The 23384-nt window shown below is 42.1% G+C and overlaps 1 protein-coding gene across 1 annotated transcript in view; it reads right to left on the reverse strand.

Moving 5' to 3' along the window:
- wrnip1 (WRN helicase interacting protein 1) overlaps positions 1–23384 on the reverse strand; it is a 57427-nt gene that overhangs the window by 18133 nt on the left and 15910 nt on the right. The window contains exon 3 of the mRNA XM_060913932.1: positions 13787–14010. Within this exon, the coding sequence (XP_060769915.1) occupies positions 13787–14010 (224 nt within the window). The remainder of the gene's footprint in view (positions 1–13786; positions 14011–23384) is intronic.

Consider the following 23384-nt stretch of genomic DNA (forward strand, 5'->3'; position numbering starts at 1 on the left):
TCCAGAGGATGATGGCGACAAGGCATTGAACATGCTGATAGTGGAGGGACAGATGGGCCTATGCTGGTTCACTGCCCATGGACTCTGGCAGATATCAAGGAAAGCATGACACCTCCCTAATGTGCATGATGTGGGAGGAAGGAAGTTTGGGGAAGAGCTGTTGATCTTTTGCAGAGAATTCAGACCTACCATACATGAACTGAGATGCTTACTTATGGCCAAGATGGGTGTAGATTGGAGCAAGGTCTCTCAAGAGTACCCAACTGAAGACCTCAGACTTGTGGAGCCTGAGTGGACTCAGGCAAATAATGCAGCATATGTGGGAACCATTAACGTGCTCAAGACACGCCTGGAACAGGCCTTCCCAGTGCAAATGGATATGACAAAGATTGCAATGTGTAGGCAAGATAAAGAGGAGACTGAGTCAGTATTTAGCTCACCTCATAACAGTACACGATGCCAATTCGGGACTGGAATGCCCTGACCAGCTGTCCACAGGTGAAACCCCGACAACTGCGGGAAGATAGGACACTTTGTGAGAGAGAATGTATGGCAAAGCAACCCAAAGCAGACTGATGGGCGAGGGAGAGGGAGGGCGAGGCGGCTGAGAACAGAGGAGGTAACACACAACACGAAGCCAATCAGGTAGTTCACATTATACAGGAACATACACCCAGCCTAATCACACAGACAACATCAGACAGCTACATGACCTCCAAATGCAACAAGGTGATGAAAATTTCTCTTTCCTTAAATATGCCACCTTCCCATTTACTCAGCTTCTGTGCATGCCACTGACAATACGGGGAAATAAGTTTTATTTCCTGGTAGATTCAGGAGCTACCCATTCAGTAATTAAACAGGGAGAATTGCATTTACCATTTGAACTAAGTTCTCGATCAATTTGCACAATTGGGGCTACAGGCCATTCAGTAGTAGAAAGGTTCTCAAAACTTGTGTCATGTCAGGATGAAGATGGCCAGGAGGTGGAGCACTCATTCCTGATCTCCTCTTCCTGCCCAGTTAATTTACTAGGGTGAGATTTAATGTGCAAGTTTGGCTTGGTTCTTACATCATCCCCAGAGGGCATTACAGTGACAAACACCACTCTGACATGTATTTTACATGAACGAAAGCTCCCTGTTTATGTATATGAGTGGAAGCTCTGTCCAGACACTTTAACTAATGTAACTCAATACCTCATACAGCAAGCACATGACAGAGTTGTAACACATGATGTTGATTATATGGAGCATATGGACCTTCACTGCACGGTCCATGTGCATGATGGAAAGGATGTTGCATATGAGAGAGTATGGTTTAAAGGCACCTGCGAGTGAGAACATATTCGCCTTAGAGATTTATACTGGTCAAAAGAATATTGTGCGTGTTCTGTTGAATTACAGCGCTGCACAGACATTTGTGCCTGGATTCAATTGGAGGGCATAACCAAATTCCCAAGGTGCTACCAAAAGGGGCTGCTTGATGTCCCATCATCCACACCCCACGTTTCTTTAGCCAAACCAAAGGCAGTCCCATGGAAGGAGGTGGGACATTGGCCTCAAGGGTGTGTGAGTAAGAAAGCCTCTGATTGGGTTAGTACAATGGCTCCTTCTGTATTTTATAATCCAAAAAAGGATGTCTTTAAACAATTTCTCTCTATGCTAGTATATGTAGCAAAATCTTGGGAGTTTTTGACGTGATGTAGCGTATTCCCAATGCAGTGGATATCAACATCAATTTCACTCGGGAGGACGTCAGTGGGAATAATCTATTCTTGGATTGTGATGTACACATTAGACAAGACAGAAGCCTTAGCATCGAGGTCTACCGGAAACCCCCACACACAGACCAGTACCTACTCTTCGATTTTCACCACCCACTGGAACACAAATTGGGGGTCATTAGGACCTTGCAACATAGGGCTCAGAACATCCCTGCAACGGTAGAGGGAAAAGAGAAGGAGCAGAATAACATCAAGAAAGCACTTCAGAACTGCGGGTATCCCAACTGGTCTTTCTTCAAGAGCAGAAAAAGGAACATAACGGACAAGGAGGATAACAGGAACAAACGCAAGAACATTGTCATTCCCTACATTTCTGGTCTATCTGAGAAACTCAGGAGGATCTTATACAAACACAACATTCCGGTACATTTCAGACCCAGTAACAACCTGAAGCAGAAACTGGTCCACCCTAAGGACAGAATAGCCAGACACAAACAGGACAACGTAGTGTATGCAATTCAGTGCAGTGAGGAATGCACAGACTCGTATATTGTGGAAACTAAACAACAGCTTCACAGGCGTATGGCTCAACACAGGAGAGCCAGTTCCTCAGGCCAGGACTCTGCTGTCTATCTTCATCTTAACAACAAAGGACACTCATTTCAGTATTGCAACGTACGCATTTTAGCCAGAGAGGATCGTTGGTATGAGCGAGGAGTTAAAGAAGCCATTTTTGTCAACCTGGAATGGCCATCACTGAACAGAGGTGGGGGTCTAAGACATCATTTATCAGCCACCTACAATGCAGTCCTTGGCACACTTCCCAGACAACTGAATGCACACCAAAACCCAGCTGTTTTCAGTGACTCACAAGAGGACAGAGAGAATCAGCATTCCATTGATCACCTTAACGGGCAATCCATTGATCACCCTAACGACTCTCGAGGCCGTTCACATCCAGCCCCCAGTGACCCACACCAACAGGATGACTCAACGACACCTTAGATGAGATTTTCATCCATGAGAGGATAAATACCTGATACTCCCTACTAGTCAGACAGAACTGAAGAAGCCTTTCGGATGAGAGGTGAAACGTCTTCAAGAATCTTCAAGCAAGTCCAGTTGCTCTCTTTTACCACCCACAGTTACTACGACCTGGATGACTGAGAATCTTCACAGACATGAAGAAATTGTCCATAGTTACAGTCCTTCCCTGGTTCATAAATGATTCCATCAATTTCAAAACAACATTCTCTGACAGCCTCTCTCCCATCGGACGAGTGGGATCTTTTCCCCCAAGTAAGGGATGGCATTACACATACATTTTGTGTCCAGATCTGCTGCAATCCAAAACTTGATTCCAAACTTGTCAGGCTTGGATGCAATGTACTGCAGAAAAGGACAATGAACCTTTGAAGGAAATAACTGCTCATCCACGGTAACATGTTGCCCTGGACTGTAGGATGAGACACAATTCTGAACAAACCGCTGCCAGATGTCTGAAATTGCTGCAAATTTGTCCATTTGTATGCGCTCCTTGCGGGTGTCCTTGTTGTCGAAGCGAAGGTACCGCTTTATTTCAAGAAAGCGGTTAGGGGCATTATGGCTTTGATATCTGGGTTGCCGAATCTATTGGCCCACATGAGTCGCATGGCACCAATGTAGCCCTTGGCAGCCCTTCGAAAAAGGATTGTGAGGAACGCCATCAGCTCGAAGACACTCATCTGCCAGCTGGGATTTGTTCTATGGCCCTCCTGGACTGTGCAGTCTCTGATGGTCAACAACATGCTGATATCCAACAAACACAGGAAGCTTTGAAGGCAACTCGTGATTTTGCATGTTGCAAACTCTGTTGGCCCTCCAGATCCATTGAATGCTGTCTGTGGAGTTTCATGAGCAGAAAAGTCTCCAACTTTGTGGTGGAACCACACAGTGCCATCTTTCGCCTTCTCTGTGGATCCAGGTGTTATGCCCACATCTGCAACTTTTTGTTTTTTATTACAAGGAGGATTGACATGCGTTGTGTCTTCCTCCTCATCTGACGTGGTCTCTGTGTCTGAACTGTCCTGCTCAATCACATACTTGACCACCCGTCTCCTGGTGCGTCTTTGGAGGGGAGGATTTACTGGTGCAAGAGCAGTCGCATCCTCATCACTTGACGAATCGGTGACAACATTTTCATTCTGAAATGCGAGGTCCACATCTCCACCATCAGATTCACAGTCTGACATGCTCTGTCGAATTGCTAAAGCCTCCTGAGCACTGATCCTTCTTGGTTGCCTTGGTTGTGACATTGTGAAGTCTGGGTCTGCGTGCCAGGCATTCCCTATTTATGGTTGTTTCTTGCCCACAACATTCACACCTTTTACGACACTCCCTTCCCCTCCCTTCCTTCATTGAATCTAAATTGTATGATGCCCATTGAGTCTTACAAAAGGGCACATCAGAGGCTATTTCTCAGGTAACACAATTTGTCTTATGACCTTGTCAAATGCCAGCACAGTTTTTGTTACAAATGTTATAGTGGAAAAATGGCAAATATTTTGGTTATGTGCCTTTGGTATGCGCCTTTTATGGCCAGTGACTCTTACAGAAGGGCACATCAGAGTTGCTGGCCTGCAGAATATCCTGTGTGTGGGGGTGGGGTGCTGGCAGGGACACAGCTCAATAATTAGGCTTATTTACACAACAATGGGAGGCAGTTAGTGGTATGCTAGACTTATTCACACATTTGGGGGGGATTTCATTGCAGACTAAAGTCTGCACTTTGGGCCTTCTATGGACCCTTTTCAGTCACGTGACCTTCGTAAACACGACCGCCATTTTGGACATGTAGTGGACTTCGGCTCAAATTGGTTTGAATGCGAGGAAGGCGACAAACATAAAAGAAAAAGGAGCGAGATGCAGAAAACTGTATTTACTAGTTTACTGTAATTATGATCTGGCAGCTATTTACACCGGATCCAGTGTAAATAGCTGCCGGAGCCAACGTCCGGCCGGGCCGCGAGCGAGCGCGCGCCGGCTCCGCGGCCGCCGGCTCCGGCCGGGCCACGAGCGAGCGCGCGCCGGCTCCGCGGCCGCCGGCTCCGGCCGGGCCGCGAGCGCGCGCGCTCCGGAACCTCGGACGTTGGCTCCGGCGGCTATTTACACTGGATCCGGTGTAAATAGCTGCCAGATCATAATTACAGTAAACTAGAATGGAATGTTAACAGCAATGTAATGCCTTTTCTGGCTAATTTTATTCGTCTTACCTCCAACAAAGTGGTCACTACACAAGCGCTGGTATGCCGCTATCCATCTTCTCCGTCGGTCAGCATCTACCGGGATCCGATAAAATGATAACCCTTGCCTTGTTTGTTGATGGTTACTACATCCAGGTGCACAACAACATAGTAGCATGATGGAAGTCTTGCTGAAAATAAACACTTTCTTTGCTGCCGTTCCTCAATGCTGGCTGTGGTAAACTACTGGTAGTACATGTCCAAAATGGCGGCCGCGTTTGTCGTGACGTCACATGAAAAGGGTCCATAAGGACTATTTTACAAGCTAAAAGCAATTTTACTCAAGTCTTTACTCCGTAAGCATTGCTGTCATGGCTACTCGTAAACATAAGATACCGTGTCTGCCACATGCAGGCGATAGACGGATATAATTACTGGAAGAGTTTTATTTAAAAACATGCTGGCAAACAGATCCAAATCAGTGATCAAAAATCAGAGTCGAGAAACAGGCAATGGTCAAGCAAAGCACAGACAGGATATCAAAGGTGGAAACAAAGGGCAAAATCCAAAATAGAGTCGGAAACAAGAATATCAACACAGTGCTACAAAAGGCTTGGCAATGTGAGACACAAAGTACAGTGCGTATACTTCTCAAAGTCTGTGTGTAGTGACTGTCCTTATAAATGCATGCTGTGATTGTGCTCTAATCCGGAACAGGTGCATGGTAATTAGTCCTAATGGCGCTCTGCGCATGTACATAAGTAGCAGTTCGAGGCGTGCCGCTGCACACGTGTGGATGTGACACTGTCGAAGACGAACTTCATATCCTGGACTGTCTAAAGCGTAATGAGAAAGCAACAAATTCGTCTAATTCTCAGAAAATTCAATTTAAACTTTTAAAGCAAAAGAAAAAGAGCTTCAAGACTTCATCCTTAACTGCAATCAACATGATGCACTGAAAAGAAAGATGTGCCAAGCAAACGATGGCGAGTGTGACTTGTTTCCTTTACTACATAAATATGTAAGTGAATTAAGCGCAAATATAAATTAAACACAGTTGATTTTGTTTTAGATAAGAGTGAGTGTTTGGTGTGACAAGTGGGTCCATTTCAGTTTTATGAACTTTTGGGTCTAACAAACTATTTGGATGTTGCCCAAGGAGTCAGTTCTAGTGGGGTTGTAGGATATTTCAAATTTTGAAAATTTAACCATGGACTAATTATAAGTAAACTGTGAGATATTAGAAATGGACTGTTGTATTGACATCATCTAGAGTTAATGTGTGCGTAAAGACCAAAATCTTTATCATTCTAATGAAGGACATATTTAAGTTACTACTAGGGCAGGTCTTTTATATCGAGGTCTTTAATAAAAACACTCATTTAGAGTCCATCGGCTGTGAAAGAAGAAGCCGCTGCCTTTGTCACATGCACACTCAAGCACAGTGAAATTTATCCTCTGCATTTAACCCATCTGAAGCAGTGAACACATGCATGCACACACAAGGGAGCAATGAGCACACACATACCGAGAGCAGTGGGCAGCTATGCTACACCACCCTGGGAGCAGTTGAGGGTTCGGTGCCCTTGCTCGAAGGCACTTCAGCCCAAAGCCGCCCCACGTTAACCTAACCTGCATGTCTTTGGACTGTGGGGGGAAACCAGAGCACCCAGAGGAAACATGCAAACTCCACACAAAAAGGCCCCCATCGGCCGCTGGGCTCGAACCCAGAGCCTTCTTGCTGTGAGGCAACAGTGCTAACCATTACACCACTGTGCCGCCTGAAAGCAAGACATTAATATGATATGTTCCAATAAGCAAACATTTAGCTTTTAGCATTTGTAATTTAACTGTTTTCTGTATCTTTTTGTTTGTTTTAAATATTACTAGGCATGTAATGATTCACACAATTCATTATTTGATTTGATTAGATTCATGATATTGGGTTTACAATTTGATTTTCCTACAATATTAAAAAAGGACATTTTATTACAAAAAAAATCAACATTTATTTTCCTATTCTTTATCAACTTCAATATTCCTTTTCTTTAATTAAAAAAACAAAAACCCTTTTGTATCATTTTCTCAATAACCAACAATAATTATTCCCCCACATTTGTAAAGGTTGTGGTAAAATGTAGTAGCCTATTAATTAAAATATTCCTCTTATTAAAAATGAAACAAGTTAAGAACAAATAGACCTTTTCTTAAACTTTTATGAACATTTCTACCTCAATTTGCTTCTCTTTTCTTTACCTGCTTCATCTCTGTAAAAAGAGAGCGCTCCGATTTCTTGTTAAATCTATTTGTACAGTCAATCACACAACAGCGCTTTCACATTTTAGATGTTTGTGTTTTTGCAGCATTAGAGCTGTGGTACTTCCACCTACAGCGAAGTCACGTGTGTTCCTGCTACTGCACATTGTGCCCTCTGCTGTCTAACCAATGCAATTACAGCTCGGAAAAAACTAAGATTACACAGCCTGATATTAATCGTGATTCACTTTTTATTTCATCAAACCAAATAGTCATAAATACGAGTTGCGATTTATCGCCGCATGATATATCTGAAATATTACAGTAGCATAGCACTGTGCAAAAGTCTTGAACGTAAAAAAAGATTATTTTATGACTTTCCATTATTGGGTCAAAAAAAAAAAACACTTCTCCAAGATGCTCAGCAAAACTTCCTTATAAAACAGAACAAAGTGTCTCTGAGACGAGTCACGGCAAAGCAAAGGGTTTTCACACCAAATTTTGACTTTGATTAGTTTCTTACTGCCCTTTAGACCTCTTTTTATGCAGAAAACTTTTAATTTCATTGTTTTTGAAGGCATATTTTCTTTATAGCATTTCTTTACATTGGCTCCCAATCAAATTTCGCATCGATTATAAAATACTACTATTGACCTTTATAGCACCAAATGGTCTTGCACCGCAGTACCTGACTGAACTTCTGGTTTGTTGGTACCTCACAGAGTGAAGACTACATCAGGGGGCGGAGTCTTTTCTTACAAAGCCCCACAGTTATGGAACAGCCTTCCAAGTAGTGTTCGGGACTGAGACTCAGTCTCAGTGTTTAAAGTCTAGGCTGAAATCATATCTGTTTAGTCAAGCCTTTTGTTAATAGTTTTATTAGGTACAGGAGTAGATCTGGAGGATCCTCAGGCATAGTGTGTTCTGGTAAACTGGGATGTATGGATGCGGTCGCCCCTCACTCTCACTCGTTCACTCGGGTTTGTTGATGGTGGCGTGGCTGATGCTTTATGTCCCAGAGTGCCCTCATGTCTGTGTTACCTTCTGGCTCTCCCTTTTAGTTATGCTGCCATAGTTAATCTTGCCGGAGTCCCTGCGTGCACTCAGTGCAAAATGTACACTGTTCTTAACCATTAGGTGACACCGGGCACGCCTAACAACCTGTGTTTTTTCTCTCTCCCCCCAGTCTGTCTCTCTGTCGAGTTACATGTCGATCCTGAGATACCAGTGATCCTGAGCTCTTCTAGTCCTCAGACCTGCCTGATCCATCCTGATGCCCTACTTCTGGCTGGAGTTTCATCTGCCCCTGTAGAGGACGGCCCCATATGGACAACCGAAAGTCGCACTTACATGGGTGCAAGTGTAAAATTTTCAAAAACCTGAAAAGTCTGACAAGGTCAGACGTGCATGGCACAGTCATGCGGGGGGGGGTTTACAAAGGGAGGTGAGCCCCCTTAGGGCTCGAAAAAAAAAATTAAATTACAAGTTAAAATGGTTGTCTCTCACGCAAACATTTATAATATTAATAGTTATATGATTTGCATATTCACATCAAATGTTTAATACATTTCATCAATTCATCTGAAATGACAATATTTCAAGTACAAGGCTTGATATTTCAAAAAACATCTAGCAACTACTAATTTAAATGTTGAAACAACCATTTTTAATATGCTTTTGCTGTGATACCTTTTTTACAATATATACACTGGAATAGCGGTGTTGATTTGGTCGAACAACGTGCTACGTGCGTGAAACATGATATCACACATGTATAACACTCTGAAACAACGGGCTAGGACCGCTCGTCTGTGAGCGGCGTATAAATTGAATGAGGTTTGTGGCGAAGACGAGATGAAAAGATTTGTCTCGTGCAGAGGCTGTACCGCGGTAACCCGATAATACGCTGAGAATAGAGCCAACGATTTTCCGTTTCAAAATCTGGCTTTTTCCGTTTCGGACAATGAAAATTCCCTTTCACAATTTCAGTTCAAACTTGTTCTGTTTGGCTCCAATTTAGTAATTCTGGCTGGTATAATTTTACTTGGGTTTCAAAGTATTGCATCCCTATACAGAAATGGTCCTTTGCATGATGAAGTCATTCATGAAAAAAATATAATAAAACAATTACACTGACAGTAAGCTGATAAATTGCATTAATAAAAAAAAATTTAAATCGGGATCACAGATTGAGACAACTCAAAATATTTTACTTGACATACTGATAACAGATAAATCAAGAAACTAGGATCACCGTTAACTAAAAACCCATCTCATATATAATATATGCAATATAATAGCATATATAATATATCAATATAATATTGAGAGTACTGATAAATTAATAGGGATAAATTAATACTCAGTAATACTTACTGAGCCTGTAATGACAATACTCATAACTGACTGTTTAAAAATATTACTCTAAATCCATCTTTTTTAGTACACCACAAACTCATGAAACAATGTTTCCTAACAGAACACAGTACACACTCTCAAACAGACTAGAATAGTTTAACTTTGATTGTAATGACAGTCCTGAATATTCCTTGCAGATCAATCACTGCACACTCTGAGTACCTAGAAACGCTGCTCGATATTGCCATTATGACAGAGCATCATAAGTTGTTTAGTGTTGGTCTCCGTGAGACTGAATCTTCTGTCATTTAGAAGAGGTTTATACATGGAAAAGGAGCGCTCAACGTCCACACTCGCCACTGGCAACCATATGGCGTCCTTGGCCACCAGAGCATTCGTTTCTTTTTCGCGGTCGCCATTCTGGTTGCGACGTGGGGAGCGAATCTGTAAACAAGCAGCTCATTGGCTGGCTAAGTGTGCCACAAGCCAATCACAATCACCGATAAAGCTGCCTTGACCGGAAAGGCATGTCTGCTTGGGTGTTAGCGGCAGTTTCACTATAAAAATTCCGTAAGGCCATCCTTAAAAAAAAAAAAAAAAAAAAAAAAAATCAGTTTCCTGTCCACCGGGTGAGCAAAAAAATTTGCAGTCGGGAGGGAGGGATTTTTTTTTTTTATATATGGATGGATAAGAAATCGCAATGCTGTGTTTGCTTTTTCTTTCAGTACTTTTTTATTACAAAGCAGACACATTTAATAAAATATGACGGTTTAATCAACTGAAAATTTTAAATGCTGACTGCAACATTTGCAAAACTTTTACAAAGGTACTTAAAATGTCCGACACACGGACTTTTTGTAGTTCTAAATCGAGCGTTAGGCCTAGTTCGGATGAAATTACACTATTAAAATGATCACTGAATGATTTGTTTTTCTGAATCTTTACTATTTTGTTGTTCGCTAGAATACCATTTTGCGATTTCACACTTAAGCAAATGTTTGAAAACTCCGGATCTCCTTCCTTCATGGTGGCTGCCATTTTTTTGTGCCGCACAGCGCATGCGCAGAGCTGATTCAGTTCTATATTCTGCGCGGAATGCAGGGCTTTCCACAAGCGCCGGCTGCCGGCTACACAATTAAGTCCAGCCGGCTACTTTAATGACTTATTTTTGTAGCCCACAGGCTCTAAATATTAATTTTAGATTTTAATAAAATTAAATGTTTATCTAACGGACTGACAATAATGTCAAACTGAACTTCACTCATTTAAGTTGTGATTCGCGCTGTTTGTACCGATAATAACCACAAATTCCCCGCCGACTTCGTTGATCAAGGGAGAGTAACTCATCCGCGGCCCCGACATGCGGTGTGTGTGTGCGCGCGCACTCGGCGGAGGCAGTAGTGTGTTGGAGGGAACAGAAGCAGAGACGACGCTTATTTTGTCTCCGGTAAACCAGTCTTCTCTCGTTCAATTACGTGCTGGCATCAAAAGACACCGCTGGTTGTAAATTAAACCAAACTGAGTGGTTGGAGTGTATTTTCATACACAAATGGAGAAATGTTCGCTGAGTGTGTAATTGTGTAGCCACCACTGCAGACCGTTGTCGTTGTTAATTCATAGCATGCTCAGCTGCGTGAATGTGTCATGCACCGAAAATAAGAGATTTACAAGCCAGGAACGCCTCATGATGCAATACGCAAGGAAAAAAAAAAGATTTACTGCCATTTTACTTTGTATTTGAGTAAAGTGAATAAATAAATGGTCTGTGGAAAATACATTTAATCCTGGGAACTGCGTGCACAGGAGTTTGTGTTTACTCCCCCCGGCTGGCTACTTATTTGTCATGGCTGGCTAGTATGAGCCTTAGTGGAAAGCCCTGGGAATGCGTAAATCTCAAGTTCGATTTTAGATTTACGAACCAGAAAAAAATGTCGAAAAACCGGCGTTAAAAAAAAAATTTTCAACCGCACAAACGGCACTCACCCGGCCGGTGGACCGGAAACAGAACATTTTTTAATAATGGCCTAATTTCCTTCCGTTTTCCGCGATCGCAGAAAATCACTGGCCCTATGAGAGTGAGACAGTGAGAGGGCCACCCCTACGCCCCCCCCGAAAATCTTAACGGATTTACACGATTTGGAAAAATGACTTTTTCAGAACCGGAAAAAAACGGAGCTTCCGGCACATGCTGGAAAACTTGCACCCATGCACTTAGAAGCTGGCTCCGGACTCTTACAGTTTTGCGATGATGCTTTAGGACTACGATCACCATGATAACTTTAGGACTGTAGTTGTCAGGAACAGTTTTGCACTCAAGTCTCCATCAGCGAACAGTTTATAACTTCAACAAAACAGACTCCATGTTAAAACTACAATGAATTTCCCAGTTACACAGTTGGACTTTGTGACACTATAGGACACACTTATAGAAGTAAGTTATTTCTAATCACATTACCTGTTATCACCTAGATGAGGATGGGTTTTCCTTTTGAGTCTGGTTCCTCTCAAGGTTTCTTCCTCATGATATCTCAGGGAGTTTTTCCTCAACACCATCGACGCAGGCTTGTTCATCAGGGATAAAATTAGCTCATGTTTAATTTTTTTGTAAAGCTACTTTACAAATAAACTTTACATGTGCACGACTTCTGTATAGTACTGTACGTATTAGGAATGTAAGTACATTTTAACAGGATTAACAAACATTCACTGTATTTAAAAAAAAAAAGTCATATTCTATGGAATCAATTTTGTGCCAAAATGTTCATACAATACTTTTGAAATATCAAACAAAAACGACAAATCAAAGTCAATTTTTTTAGACTGGCAAACAAATTATTCGTGTAATCGTGCAAAATCTCAGTCTATTACTCTTCAGAAACCTTTTATTTTTGTTCCGCGTCTTTCTCAGTTTTGTTTGGCGTAATTTATTTTGGTTGCGATTCCAGCTTTCTCGTTTGCGCTCCCTGACTTTTTGCTTGCAGTTTTGGCACAAACTTCACGTGTGGGCGGGCTGTCCAGGAATGCATTCCCATTGGGTAACTTGTGTTTGACTGACAGCTACGCTCAGCGATTCCCCCGGACGCTGTTGCGGCCATTTCCGACTCGGATTCTGGCGGACTGTTTGACGAGTGACCGATCCATTGACGGTAAACAAGGATCGAGTGGACTTCAGTGGCGACTATGATATTGAATTAATTCAACAAAGTGTAAGCGCGGGACAAATGTGTTGTATGTGTTGCAGTAGTACAAAATACGAGTCGGATTTGGCCGCAACAGCCTCCGGGGTAATCGCTGAGTGTAGCTGTCAGTCAAACACAAGTTACCCAATGGGAATGCATTCCTGGACAGCCCACCCACACGTGAAGTTTGTGCCAAAACTGCAAGCAAAAAGTCAGGGAGCGCAAACGAGAAAGCTGGAATCGCAACCAAAATAAATTACGTCAAACAAAACTGAGAAAGACGCGGAACAAAAATAAAAGGTTTCTGAAGAGTAATAGACTGATATTTTGCACGATTACACGAATAATTTGTTTGCCAGTCTAAAAAAAGTGACTGTTTTTTTTTGTATTTTGATTTGTCGTTTTTGTTTGATATTTCAAAAGTATTGTATGAACATTTTGGCACAAAATTGGTTCCATAATATTCAGTGCAACATAACTGAATCGCCAAAAGATCTGCTTGTACACGCATATGAACAATATGTTCAGAATTCAATATCTAAATTATGAAATATAAACAAAATGTTCATTCTTTTAATATATTCCAGTGATGAAAAAAAGTGTTATTTTATGAGTAAATGTGAATATTAAGTGCAAGTCTGTTTTGTATTTGACCCAGAAATGCATTATGGCTGTGTGATTGGCAACTACAAACAGCATCATGTTTACTGCAGGGGCTCCATGGAGCTGCCAGCATCCGAAAACCTGACACTTGCCTCTACTCACCTGCCAAGTGTCTCTTCTTATCCAACACACACACACACACACACACACACACACACTTACTTTCAGGCTACCAGACTGGAAAGACAGGGAGGGGGGGGTTTGGAGGAAACCTTCCAGCTTCAGCCAATAAAACACCCAAATGAGGAATGATGAGAGGACTTCAAACACCCTTTCAGCCAATCAGTGATCAGGGAGATGCTTTTCCCAGCATGAGGTGGGCCGGCTAGAGTTCCACATGTGCAGTGATAACAAGGGGCACTCAGACACACAAACACACTTACTCTGCAGAGCAGTCAGGTCCTGAAACGCCGTCTGGTAACACAATCAGCCCGAGTGAATCCACGGCCCGGCGCAATATCGAGCTCATCGCTGACACGCTCAGCTTCTCGAGCACCACGACCCTGCAACGGCTCAGCAGAGCACTGTTCACCTGAAACGACGGGTTCTCCGTGGTCGCCCCGATCAGTGTGATTGTCCCGCATTCCACATGAGGCAGAAACGTGTCCTGAGGACGGGAAGATGAAAGGGAAAGAGAAAAAGGTGCTGAGTAGCTACAGTGTGGCTGATCAGGGAAGGTAAGCGAATGAGGAAGATGGCTCTGGTTCTGGATAACAAATCCTGGAATTCATTTTACATTTAGATACAAGTGCTATAATCTTACACGATACAATAAAACACGAATACAACATGCAAATATGCAATTTATGGACATTGTATTTCATCCTAGGTCGAAAATATTCCAGGATATTTAAAAAAAAATAAAAATACATGAAAGCAAAGCACAGGTTTCAAGCAGCAACATTTATAGCACATTTTGAAAGCAATAATATAATAATATGCATAAGCTGCAACTTTCCCTCCTCTTTAGATTTACTGTGATAATTTCAAAATTTCCTGATGATATCTAGGTGTTAGTTGCTTTTTTTTCGCACAGAAACCATTGACTTAATTCAGCAGCAGGGGGTGAGGGGGTGGTGGTGGTGGTAATATGGCAAACTTACTCAATAGCATTGCTTCAATCACTGTTTAACGACTCAGCGTTGCTTTATACAGCAGATTGGCAGTTTGACAAAATCTGGACTTTTGTCCAGTCCATATATATATATATATATATATATATATATATATATATATATATATATATATATATACACACACACACACACACACAGGGGCAAAAAAGTATTTAGTCAGCCACCAATTGTGCAAGTTCTCCCACTTAAAAAGATGAGAGAGGCCTGTAATTTTCATCATACGTACACTTCAACTATGAGAGACAGAATGGGGGGAAAGAACCCAGGAAATCACATTGTAGGATTTTTAATGAATTAATTGGTAAATTCCTCGGTAAAATAAGTATTTGGTCACCTACAAACAAGCAAGATTTCTGGCTCTCACAGACCTGTAACTTCTTCTTTAAGAGGCTTCTCTGTCCTCCACTCGGTACCTGTATTAATGGCACCTGTTTGAACTCGTTATCAGTATAAAAGTCACCTGTCCACAACCTCAAACAGTCACACTCCAAACTCCACTATGGCCAAGACCAAAGAGCTGTCAAAGGACACCAGAAACAAAATTGTAGACCTGCACCAGGCTGGGAAGACTGAATCTGCAATAGGTAAGCAGCTTGGTGTGAAGAAATCAACTGTGGGAGCAATTATTAGAAAATGGAAGACCACTGATAATCTCCCTCGATCTGGGGCTCCACGCAAGATCTCACCCCGTGGGGTCAAAATGATCACAAGAACGGTGAGCAAAAATCCCAGAACCACACGGGGGGACCTAGTGAATGACCTGCAGAGAGCTGGGACCAAAGTAACAAAGGCTACCATCAGTAACACACTACGCCGCCAGGGACTCAAATCCTGCAGTGCCAGACGTGTCCCGGCCCGTCTGAAGTTTGCTAGAGAGCGTTTGGATGATCCAGAAGAGGATTGGGAGAATGTCATATGGTCAGATGAAACCAAAATAGAACTTTTTGGTAAAAAATGCTGAGTTGCATCCAAAGAACACCATACCTACTGTGAAGCATGGGGGTGGAAACATCATGCTTTGGGGCTGTTTTTCTGCAAAGGGACCAGGACGACTGATCCGTGTAAAGGAAAGAATGAATGGGGCCATGTATCATGAGATTTTGAGTGAAAACCTCCTTCCATCAGCAAGGGCATTGAAGATGAACCGTGGCTGGGTCTTTCAGCATGACAATGATCCCAAACACACCGCCCGGGCAACGAAGGAGTGGCTTTGTAAGAAGCATTTCAAGGTCCTGGAGTGGCCTAGCCAGTCTCCAGATCTCAACCCCATAGAAAATCTTTGGAGGGAGTTGAAAGTCCGTGTTGCCCAGCGACAACCCCAAAACATCACTGCTCTAGAGGAGATCTGCATGGAGGAATGGGCCAAAATACCAGCAACAGTGTGTGAAAACCTTGTGAAGACTTACAGAAAACGTTTGACCTCTGTCATTGCCAACAAAGGGTATATAACAAAGTATTGAGATGAACTTTTGTTATTGACCAAATACTTATTTTCCACCATAATTTGCAAATAAATTCTTTAAAAATCAGACAATGTGATTTTCTGGATTTTTTTTCTCATTCTGTCTCTCATAGTTGAAGTGTACCTATGATGAAAATTACAGGCCTCTCTCACCTTTTTAAGTGGGAGAACTTGCACAACTGGTGACTGACTAAATACTTTTTTGCCCCACTGTGTGTGTGTGTGTGTGTGTGTGTGTGTGTGTGTGTGTATATATATATATATATATATATATATATATATATATATATATATATATATATATATATACACACACACACACACACACACAGTGCTGTGTGAAAGTCTTAGGTACATGTAAAAAATTTAAAAAATAAATAAAAAAATGCTGTCGATCAAAAATGGCTTAAAAATAAAGAAAATGTTTCAACATAAAAAAAATAATAAATACTATAAACAGTAATCAGTAAGCCATAATAAATAAAACAAAGTCAATATTTGGTGCGAGACGAAATTCCCTTTGCTTTATATAAAATAAATAAATAAAAATTAGTAGTCTGAGGTCCAGTGAGTGCAGTTTTATGCGGAAATGAGCTGTAGGTTTTACTGAGCGTCTTACAGAACCAGCCGCAGTTCTTCTGGACACTTTGACTGTCACACTTGCGTCTTTGTTTTGCACCAAAACCCAGCAGCCTTCATTAGGTTTAATTTTTTTAATCTGAAAAGTGAGCTCTTATGTGATCTGCTGCTCAGATACAAACTTTTTCTTTTCTGTAACATTTAATTTTGTGCTGGAAAACAAAAACATTTGGAACTCTAAAATGTTTTTGTACTGACTTGATGATGCCGAAGAAGTCATAAAACAGAAATCTATAACAAAGTTTATAACCAAAAAAAAAAAAAAGAAGGGTGACTAAGACTTGCACAGGACTGTCAGTCACAAAAAATGATCTGGAAATACTGTCACTGACTTTAAGCTTGTCTAGGTTCTCTGTAAACGTTGAGTGACGAACAAATGTTGTGGTAAAAAGTCACGCTAAAGCAGCTTGAAGTGTGAACATCACAGTTTGATCAAGTTGTTGAAAAGCTACATGTTGTAGGCAGGTAACGATTTGACCAGTTCACGATTCGATTTTCCGGCAATATTTTTTTTTGGGGAAAAAAAAAATAAAATTAAAAAAAGTTTATTACCACCTAAGCCCCAATAATTATATACCCACATCTGTCAAAATTAGTTGGAGTAAAATATACTAGCCTATTAACTAAAATATTCCTTTTATTAAAAATGAAAAAAATTACTAACAAATATTGTTAGTAATGGACAGATATGGACGAGTGGTGTGGACGTGTAAAGACTGTGTCTGTTCGAAAGACCAAACAAACAATCTCTAGCTTATCGACATTCGGCTCCCTGAACAGCACCGGCCTCGATCAAGGCCGTTGCTGGGACAACATTTCCCCCAGAAGGTCACTGCTGGGAGACACTCTCGCATTCTTCGCATTCCTTCCCCAATTTTCCGCGGTCGCTGTTTTTCACCCCCAGTGTGACAAGCGGGTGCGTGACCAGCGCCGCTTGCATGGCTGCAGGAGCGGACGGCTGCTTGCTTGCGCTGGGTTACCTCTACCTCCTCCCCTCCTACCCCCTTACCCCCCACCCCTGATTGCCCCCTCCTTCCCCCCTCAAGTCCCATGTTTTAAAGTGTACTTGTGTTATTGTGTGCTTGTGCGGAGGTTTTTAAATGCTCCCACACTGTACTCCTGATAGGAGCATAGTGGGGGGGGGGTGTTCTTTTTTTCCTCATCTTTCCTCATGTTACTACTGTGTTTCTTTTTCGTTTATCCCTGTCTTCCTGTCCTGTTCCCCCTCTGTAAGGACAGGTTGATGGTCAATTTCACTGGTAACAGTGACAATAAAGGGTTCATTCATTCATTCCTTTTCTTAAACTCTTACGAACGTTTATACTAGGGCTGTGCACCGGTACTGTACCGTGAAAATCGATTCAGTACAGGTCCAAAATACCGGTTCATGAAGTACCCGTACTGTACCGATATAAATTTACACCAAGTATCTGCTTATTTTGTGACTGAAGATGCGTAAATCCTACCACAAAGATGAAAATTTAGCACTGGAAAAGATGTAAAATGCCACGCTGAAACTTGAAATCAGAGCCATCTTTGATTTGAGAACCTCTCGTCACAGTCTCACGAGACATTGCGAGAGCTTGGCTGATCCAGCGTTCTGATTGGTCAAAAAGACTCAAAAGCAGGTCAGCCATTTTTCCTTTGCTGGCATTGGCTAGCCTGGGCCCGCCCATCCTAAGCGTGACGCAACACGAGGGCCTGTTGCGAGCTTAGTCTGGCCAGGCAAGCTATCTACAGCTCTTCCAAGCTCCCGAAAAATCAGGAACCAATCAACTTTGAGCATCTCCAACGGCCCTGGGTAGAGGTGTGTTCAAGGCACTGACGTAGTAGAACTGCGACCGGAAGCCATAGATTGTTTACACAATCTATGCCGGAAGCGCTTCATTCACGCTTCCGCATCTATTACGCATAGATGCTGTATTGAAAGCATTCAACGGGAAGTTCTCATTGAAAACGGAGCAAAGAGCAGCCCTGGAGGTATTTATTGAAAGGAAGGACGTTTTCGCCTTGCTCCCGACCGGCTTCGGTAAGAGTTTAATCTACCAGTTAGCCCCGTCGCGTCGCATACGTCAGAGGAAAGAGTGATGTGATTGGTTTAAGCTTTGTCACAGCCTTTTCTGGCTTCGACCAGTAGCAAACTGAGGCATTTCAGGGAGGCGGGTCAACCACGGGCTCTGGGAAACGGTTGGCCTTAATATCTTGGCCAGACCAATAGCTCGGAGAGCTTTGAAGTCGCGTTAGCCAGGCTAGGCATTGGCAGCCTTTGTTGCTTTGTGTAATTTTGCCACGTAAGTTAAAGGCTGTGGACTGCGCGGAGTGAATTTGTTTGTCATGCCACATGGGAAGACCAGTAAGGTCTGGGATCATGTAACAAAGCTTTCAGGGGGCCAGAACGCAAGGTGTAACCTCTGTAATGCCACCATTCAGTGCAGCGGTGGAATGTCTAACATAGCAAAACATTTACGCCGTCATCACAAGATTGAGACAACTCCACATGAGTCTGGAACGATCATTGCATCTGTGTTCAACATTAAGGGTAAGTTTTTGTTTTGTTAAGCTAAGAATGTAGTAGAATTGGTGACTGAGAAGTGAGGTAGGAAACCTAGTTATGTTCGGTTTTCTTTGAATAAAGATACTGACAAGTTGTCAACAGTTTATTAATGTTTGTGTCATTATTGAAGAAGTTCAGAAGAACACATGTTAATTTGTCAAATTGTTCAGGTACAGGTCCGGACCTATACCTAAACCTCTGTACCGGTACCTGTACCTGATGTTACGTTTAGGTACGCAGCCCTAGTTTACGTATACACTCTCCGTTTGCTTCTCTTTTCTTTATCTTTCAGCAGTCTGTAAAATGAGAGCTCGGATTTCTTGTTAAATCTATTTGTACACAATCACACAACAGCTCTTTCACATTTTCGATCAGTTTTTGTGTTTTCCCAGCATTAGAGCTGCGTTACTTCTGCTTCCGATGAAATTGTGTGTGTTCCTGCTACTGTATGTTATTGTGCCCTCTGCTGTCTAAACAGTGCAATTACAGCTAGGAAAAGCTAACATTATGGTAACGGTTCATTTTTTATTTCATCGATTCGAATAGTTGTAAATTTGTATCATGATTCAGGGTTTTTTCTAGAAAAATTTAGTATGAGGGCGCTCACCATGGCGAGGGAGCGAAGCGGGGGGCTCCCGCGCCGGTGGGTGAAAGGTCATTCAGTCTCGAGAAATCTCACTCTACAAGTCAGCTGACCTTGTATGTAACCCATGTCAAATCTCGCGAGAGCAGCCGCGACAAGTAAACAACTAAACAACATGGCACCTCAGTCTGGAAAACGCCAATTCGGATTGTTTTTGCACCGTCTGGCGATGTATCTACTATGATTGGAATATTTTTGGAGTAATTATAGAGTATTTGATGATCAGACACATTGTCACGTGATGTTGCTGGGATGTTTTCATGGAGAAAAGATCGTTTTGAGAAAGATTGCATGTTGTGCAGTAGCATATAAGTGCATGGCCTAAGTGTGACTTGGGGTTCAATCGGTATTTCGGTAAGGGGGCGCACGCTGAGAGTAAGGGGGCGCAGCGCCCCTGTTCCCCGGTTTAGACAAAAGCCTGATGATTTATCATCACGTGATCTCATTACATGTCTAATATGTTCTAGAAAAAGAGACAACATCCTAATCGAATCAGTTCGTCATCAGATAACGGTTGTCGAAATGTCTGTGCGTTACAACTGGAAAGAGATTTTAACCACAGTCTTCTCACTTTGCTTGTGGTTGAGGTGCATGCTCAAAACTTGCTCCATGATGATAGTCAACAACAGGGAGTGTTTTATCACCCGATGCTAATTTAGTCCCAGTTTGGATCAAGTAACTATTTCAGGGCAACAAAGATATCCCCAATAAAACTGTGGCATGTGTGATCGCTTGTGTGCAAAATTCTGTGTGCTTGAGCAATGAGGCTTTGAGACGGTAACAGAGCTCTCCTGGTCTTCCTCAGATCTAAAGTAATCGAGGATGTACTGTAGACCCTCCATGCTTTTTACACCGAATCCAAATCAAACAGAACAAATCCTCTGGTCTGGATAATGTTAAAGGCTTTCGACAAGAAGTCAAGGTGCTTGGCATAACATCTGCCCCATATACAGCGGAGCAAAAAAGTATTTAGTCAGTCACCAATTGTGCAAGTTCTCCCACTTAAAAAGATGAGAGAGGCTTGTAATTTTCATCATAGATATACCTCAACTATGAGAGACAAAATGAGAAAAAAAATCCAGGAAATCACATTGTCTGATTTTTAAATAATTTATTTGCAAATTATGGTGGAAAATAAGTATTTGGTCAATAACAAAAGTTCATCTCAATACTTTGTTACATACCCTTTGTTGGCAATGACAGAGGTCAAACGTTTTCTGTAAGTCTTCACAAGGTTTTCACACACTGTTGCTGGTATTTTGGCCCATTCCTCCATGCAGATCTCCTCTAGAGCAGTGATGTTTTGGGGCTGTCACTGGGCAACACAGACTTTCAACTCCCTCCAAAGAGTTTCTATGGGGTTGAGATCTGGAGACTGGCTAGGCCACTCCAGGACCTTGAAATGCTTCTTACAAAGCCACTCCTTCGTTGCCCGGGCGGTGTGTTTGGTATCATCGTCATGCTGAAAGACCCAGCCACGTTTCATCTTCAATGCCCTTGCTGATGGAAGGAGGTTTTCACTCAAAATCTCACGATACATGGCCCCATTCATTCTTTCCTTTACACGGATCAGTCGTCCTGGTCCCTTTGCAGAAAAACAGCCCCAAAGCATGATGTTTCCACCCCCATGCTTCACAGTAGGTATGGTGTTCTTTGGATGCAAGTCAGCATTCTTTCTCCTCCAAACATGACAAGTTGAGTTTTTACCAAAAAGTTCTATTTTGGTTTCATCTGACCATATGAGACCAGCCTGGTGCAGGTCTACAATTTTGTTTCTGGTGTCCTTTGACAGCTCTTTGGTCTTGGCCATAGTGGAGTTTGGAGTGTGACTGTTTGAGGTTGTGGACAGGTGTCTTTTATACTGATAACGAGTTCAAACAGGTGCCATTAATACAGGTCACGAGTGGAGGACAGAGAAGCCTCTTAAAGAAGTAGCTACAGGTCTGTGAGAGCCAGAAATCTTGCTTGTTTGTAGGTGACCAAATACTTATCTTACCGAGGAATTTACCAATTAATTCATTAAAAATCCTACAATGTGATTTCCTGGATTCTTTCCCCCCATTCTGTCTCTCATAGTTGAACTGTACCTATGATGAAAATTACAGGCCTCTCTCATCTTTTTAAGTGGGAGAACTTGCACAATTGGTGGCTGACTAAATACTTTTTTGCCCCACTGTACAGTACAGTTCAGTGAGCTCCCTGCAGAGCCACTGCATTCCAGATGCCATGTCGTTTAACATCCATCTCATTTTTCCAAGTCGCTGAACGTTAAACTCTTTCTAAGAGTGGTGAATAAGTAACGAGACTGTCAATGATGGCGTAGCTCACTCCGGCCCCGTCTGTTCCAGAAGAAACGATCTAAAGTGGGCCGCCTTATGGGCGCAATAAATGTTGAAAGCTATATACACTATATACAAGCTATATATAGAAGCTACAGTATATCCACCCTAGGAATATCTATCTATTTAATAGAAAGAATCCAAAACCAAGAAGAAGCGATTTTTGTTGAACTACTTGCTCATTATGGCTTAATTAGTCCATAACTTCATTAATAATTGTAATGAAGCAAATCTGGGTAGAAGGTTCTATGCACCCTAGGTCCCCATACCTTCCTGCCAGAAAGAATCAAAATCAGTGAAGAACTGAGGGAGAAGCAGCGATGTGTGTGGAAACTGTTCGTTAGGGATTGATTAATTACTCCATATCTTCATTATTATTTGCAATTATGCAAATTTGGGTCGAAGCTACCGTATATGCACCCCAGGCAGACCTACCTTCCTGCCAAAAAGAATAAAAATCGGTGAAGAACTGAGAGAGAAGAAGGGATTTTCGTGAAATGTGTGGACGATGCCAGATGGATGGACAACACATGATGGGATAAATACATCGCCTGTCGGCTGGATGAGCTAATAATGGATTGTGTTGGCAGTAATGATTTTGTCAAATCCCTGAAAGTAAATTGCCGGCGCAAATGTTTTTTTTTGGAAAGTATGAGTTATTATTAGTGGGGACTTCATAGTTCAGGGGGGAGAAGTGTAATATATTGCTATTATAACTGCTTAGTTAGACCTTTCTGTTTTATTGGTAGTTAAACAGAGCCATCTAGTGGTGATTTAGTTATGCAGTAATGCCCGGATGTTGCCTGTGTGTGTCAGTCTGAGAATTGCAATAAAGAGGTGCAGACGTGTGGAAGTTGGCCTCAGTGATCTTTAGCTGTTATGGATATATTAACAGTGTAAGATTAGTCCAAATATATTACACCGCCCACCAAAACTCACAGACAGGGCAAGGAGGGCATTAATCGGAAATGCAACAAAAACACCCATGATAACGCTGAGAGAGCTGCAAAGATCCACAGTGGAGATGGGAGTATCTGTCCATAGGACCACTTTAAGCCGTGCACTCCACAGAGTGAGCGGGGCTTTATGGAAGAGTGGCCAGAAAAAAAATGCTTTAAAAAAAAAAATCACGTTTGGAGTTTGCCCAACAGCATGTGGCAGACTCCCCAAACACATGGAAGAAGATTCTCTGGTCAAATGAGATAAAA

The sequence above is a fragment of the Neoarius graeffei genome, chromosome 1 (assembly GCF_027579695.1).
Source record: "Neoarius graeffei isolate fNeoGra1 chromosome 1, fNeoGra1.pri, whole genome shotgun sequence".
Taxonomy (NCBI): Eukaryota; Metazoa; Chordata; class Actinopteri; order Siluriformes; family Ariidae; genus Neoarius; species Neoarius graeffei.